General features: G+C 41.1%; 1 protein-coding gene across 2 annotated transcripts in view; it reads left to right on the forward strand.

Moving 5' to 3' along the window:
- The window catches only part of LOC134188986 (protein-methionine sulfoxide oxidase mical3a-like), a 17775-nt gene that overhangs the window by 8117 nt on the left and 4658 nt on the right, over positions 1–5000 (forward strand). For both annotated transcript variants that reach the window (XM_062657205.1, XM_062657206.1), the window contains exons 9-11: positions 104–195; positions 309–372; positions 4944–5000. The exon at positions 4944–5000 is cut by the window's right edge and continues 94 nt beyond it. In XM_062657205.1, coding sequence (XP_062513189.1) covers positions 104–195; positions 309–372; positions 4944–5000 — 213 coding nt within the window. The remainder of the gene's footprint in view (positions 1–103; positions 196–308; positions 373–4943) is intronic.

Here is a 5000-nt window from a genome sequence, read left to right on the forward strand (position 1 = left end):
TGTTTTTTACATCAGTTTTTGAACATGAAATGTTGCCCAAACAATCTTCTTTGCGGTAGTCAGGATCAGTACACTACTGGTATGTTTGTGTTGTGCTGTTTAGTTCGTATTGATCAGGAATCAACTGCTGTGTTGGAGCGTCAAGTACACAAGGAATTGCCACCAAATGAAGACAAGATTACTCCTCTCAAAACAGTATCAATTCTTTAATTAATTGAATGACCTTGCTAATTATTGTCTGACATGTCTATATGTTGCTCTTGTGTGTCGTTTGGTTGGTTGGATTCACTTTTGTTTATTATATGTAGCCTCGTAAAACAAGTTATCAACAGAGAAGAGGAATAACGAGAGCAATATGGAGCCCAGCAGAAGGTATTCTTCTACATTAGTACACGTTGTAACATGAAGTACTTTGAGTGGGATTTACACAGGTATTTGTCACTGTGTTTTGCATTCCTGTATCTGTTATTGTAAATCATAGTCTCTTGTCTTTCATTCTTCTAAACTATTGTGAACTCTTTCTATTTAATTGTTTCTGCTGATGTACCGTAATGTCGCATATAAATGTCGTGATTATTTCTTTAGTATAAGCCGAATTGGAATTCAGGCTAATATTAAGACAGGCTTCGATGCCATTTGAACAAACAAGATTCTTAATTAAGATAAAGACATGGCAACCATATACCACTTGAAAGCAGATGCAGTTAATTATGATGCCAGGTACATACTGTAGACATGACAACCATATACCATTTGAAAAAGCAAGATTTGTTAATTATGATATATTGACCTGACTATCATGAGATGCCAATTTGAATAGCCTGTGGCAACAGCTTCTTCTTCGTCATCATAGTTGGTGTCATTGAACACTACATGCACACGCCAACACATCCAGATGTGCACGTACGCAAGCTGAGCGTTTTGAATAAAAGTTTGGCTTATACACACAACCAGCTTGTATGAAGCATGAGGTCTTCGATGTTGCGGCTTTTGTTCGAGATCAGCTTTTATCTGGGAGAAAAGGAATTTAATCACAACTTCTGAGCTCCATATATCTCTAAACTGAAAACCACAAGACTTTTTAAGAAACTTTAGTTGACTTGATGTAACAAAGTCAACATATAGAGGTGATGAGTAAGTTAGTACAATCTGTATCGTCTATAAGGTGACCGGATAAGGTAGTACATCGGATATTGGAATAGGATGTTCAATATTCATAATCAAAACATTACTCACTCAATACATATTATTATTATAAGAATTTTAAAAACTTTTTCTCTGAAAAAATAGATGTAGGGATTGTATAAAAAGTAACAGAAACAAGATCTATAGATAATATGAACCAAAGCCAGACATCATTAGTGAATCCTTCCAACCCCCAAAATGTATAATGTAGGGAATGTGGAGTTGGAAGGATTCACTAATGATGCCTGGCTTTGGTTCATATTATCTATAGATCTTGTTTCTGTTACTTTTTATACAATCCCTACATCTATTTATTTTTTCAGAGAAAAAGTTTTTAAAATTCTAGTTTGGTAAGTTTTTAGGAGTGCAAAAGCGTGCAACATATACCTAGGGTGTTCATGTCTTCACTAGGGCCTGTACGTCTTTTCTAGGCATGTCTAAGATTTAGCGCGTTTTCATTAGCGTTAAATAAACCTGTTTATACATGTATGTAACAGCTTTCGTTAGACATGATTCAGAGGTAGTTTACTCAAGCTCAAGTGCTCTCTAAGCTAAGTCTACGGGGTAGATACGGAACCATGGTAACATGGTATCGTAGCGCACGTTGCACGAATGTAGATCCTAATTTTTGGTGTCTTTGCATTGCTCTTTCCTCTGTGCGTGTATAATTGAATATACAACGGCAGGTGGAATAGAACTTGGCCTAGTAGTCAAAGCCAAAGATTATCACATACGGGATATGCGTTGCAAATAGAGGGTTCCCGTATAAATTGCTTTGTGTACGTAATTATTTGTCAATTTTGCTCCTGTGTACTACGCAGATCGCAAACAATTTCAGACTAGACCGGACAATGGCAAACATGATCGAATTACACAGTTCTGGTGGTAGACTCTTTCATAAACTCTTGGGCATAGTTGATTGGCGCTTCGTCCATTGTCTCTGGTTGCCATGGACAAGCATCGCAAATACTGCTCTGTGATTGGCCCGAACTGTGCAACAGCATTGATGGCGGTCAAAGGATAAATCTGCTTGAAAGAAACACAAATTTTTTAACATTCCTTTCGGTTTCTTTAATCAACAAAAGAATAGAGTTTGGGTAATTCTAAAGCGCTTTCTAAAGTTTCACAGCCGTACATAACGTACAAAAAGAGATATTAGTGGAGAAGAAGAAGAAGAAAAATCAGAACAAAATTGGCGCATGGTTCTTCGAGGCTAGCAACTGTTTTCTAAGTTGTTAGATGATTATTGACCAAAACAAAAATAGAATATAGTACACAACGTGCAAACATTTCATTGCGTTAATTTTGAGAGATTTTTGTCTACATTTACTATGTTTTCTAAGCGTGCAAAAAGGTGACCACGCCCCCACAATGCTCCTAAACCTGGGCAATCCCTACATACAGGGTACGGTACAATAATAATTATCGGTTATTGTAGTATACTGCTTATAATGGTGGATTTTTCTATGCAAAAGGACCTTTTCCAGTACCTATAGTATCCGATACAGTAATAGTGGAGTCACATTCTGCACACTTGCTTCTTTCAATGAAAAGAACAATACAGTAGATGTACTGTACGTGTATGTACATTTTCTTCAGTCAAACATTACTGATTTGAGAAGAATTGAGTGAGCAGTGTTTTGCTGTGCTCTTGAAGCCTTCTTAGACAGGAGGAAGTTCTCAATCTCCGCAACATGGTGGTGAAGGCAATCGTCAGCTTTTCCAGCATACAGACCACAACGCAATGCATCCAAAGCCTGGAACAATTCCAATGTGGATGGTTGGACAGCTGCAGTGGGACTGGCACCGCCCTTGTCATCATCATCCTTAGATTCAGCTTCAGCTTCAGCTTTGTTGCTGGTCAACTCCTCGGCAATCACCTGCACAATTTGCTCTGCGTTTTCAGATGGCTGCATGTAGACGGGTGCATCCTTGTCAAGTTCTGAAAGCTCTTGGATGTCCTGGGCAAGCTCAGACTGGACTTCAGGGACAGTGTTGTCCTCAGTGGCTTGCATCTCAGCAGAGAACCCAGCCTTCTCCAGCAATTCTGAACAGTGGTCTCTCTCACAGACTGCCAAGCATCTTTTGCATACTAGTGGCAGTGGAGCATGTTGATGTTCTTCAGGGCCTTGGTGTCCAGCTTTTCAATGGTGGGATTATCACCTAGCCCGTCAACTTTCCTTAGCATCAGGCAGCGGTAGTTCAGCTTGAATGCATTAATAATGCCAGCATCACATGGCTGAATAATGCTGGTCGTGTTGGGAGGGAGAAACACAACATTGACATGATCAAGGCTGTCTTGAATTGCTTCACACTTGTGTGCTGGACAGTTGTCCACCAACAAAAGAACTTTCTTGCCTTTGCGGCGAAACAGCCGATTGAACTCAAGCAGCCAATTGCAGAAGACAGTCTCTGTCATCCACCCTTGTTGTTGCTTGTCCAGTGACCACCATGAGCGTTATTTGGAGTGGTGTGAGCAGCTGCCACAGCACGATGCATCATAGCGGTTCCAATGCCATGTAGAGGCAGCCTGGTCCCATCCATGTATGTTGCCACTGCAAACGTGATCCTATCCTTCTGCACCTTGCTGCCCTTGACGTTCTCACTCACCCGCACAAGCGTTCTACAAGGAAGAGCCCTCCAAAACAGATCTGTCTCGTCCATGTTGAACACGCAAGAGGGATCGTTACTCAAGCTACTAAACAACTCTGGCCAGACACCATCAAAGAAATTCCACGCAGCAGCGGTGTCTGCATCAGCAGACTCTCCATGATGACGTTTGGAAGTTATGCTCTGTTTCTTCAGGAACCGCTGAACATAACTCTTCCAGCCAGCGTCACTTGATGGAACAGCTTTGGCATCAGCAAGACCAGCTAGTTGCAGTTCTTCAGCGATGGCTTTGCCCTTTGTTATAAGCAAATCATAACTGATGGAGTTCAGGGATTTCTCCTTGCAGGTGGCGTAATATGCTTCCATGCCCTTCTCCAGAACATTTCAGCGTGTGGACCAGTTTCTCTTTACACTCCTTGATCCCTTGGAAGCTAGTGCCATCAAGGAATCTTTCTTGCGCAGAATGGTTCACACTGTGGGCTGGGAGATGGAGAAATGACGAGCAATGTCTCCTTGGCTGGCTTTCGGGTTTTTCTCAGCATATTCAAGCACTTCAGGCTTTTTCTCAACAGTCAGACTGACTCTCTTCTGGGCCATTTTGACGGCAAGAGCAGCGTACCAACAGGATTCAACCAGCAAGAACTAGTGAGCGAGAAGAAACCTCTACTGCAACGATGAGATTCCAGAGAGCACTTGCGACCTGTAGCAAACAAGTGTGACAAGCATGTGCCTTGCCCGCTTGCGCTAGATTAAAGTGTGACGAGCAAGTGCCTTGCCTGTTGCGCTAGATTGTGCAACACGTCGTATGGTAAGAGTCGACTTGCGATGTAAGAGTTGTACGACTTTCGACCAAGGAGTCGTACAACTCGTGATTGTCTCTAGTAATTACCGCATATAATAATAGAAACTCGACATTCAAAGACCCACGCTATAGACGATACAGACTGAAAGAGATTAGTTAATTACTTAGTATTTATGTAAACTATATTTTTGTGTGTCACTCTGCATGTTAACACACTACCAGCATGTCTGTTTACTTGCTTGCTTTAGGGTAGATTTGTGCTTACTGCTTCCTTAGCAACCGCCTTTGTAAATATTTTTCTTTTTGTCTAGTTGTGCCTGATTTTGTCAATATTGATTGCTTGTAGATTCTGCAACTGTTGCTGATACAAAGAGTTTAATTTCGTGGAGTTCCAATGAGCTAC

The sequence above is a fragment of the Corticium candelabrum genome, chromosome 13, assembly GCF_963422355.1.
Source record: "Corticium candelabrum chromosome 13, ooCorCand1.1, whole genome shotgun sequence".
NCBI lineage: Eukaryota > Metazoa > Porifera > Homoscleromorpha > Homosclerophorida > Plakinidae > Corticium > Corticium candelabrum.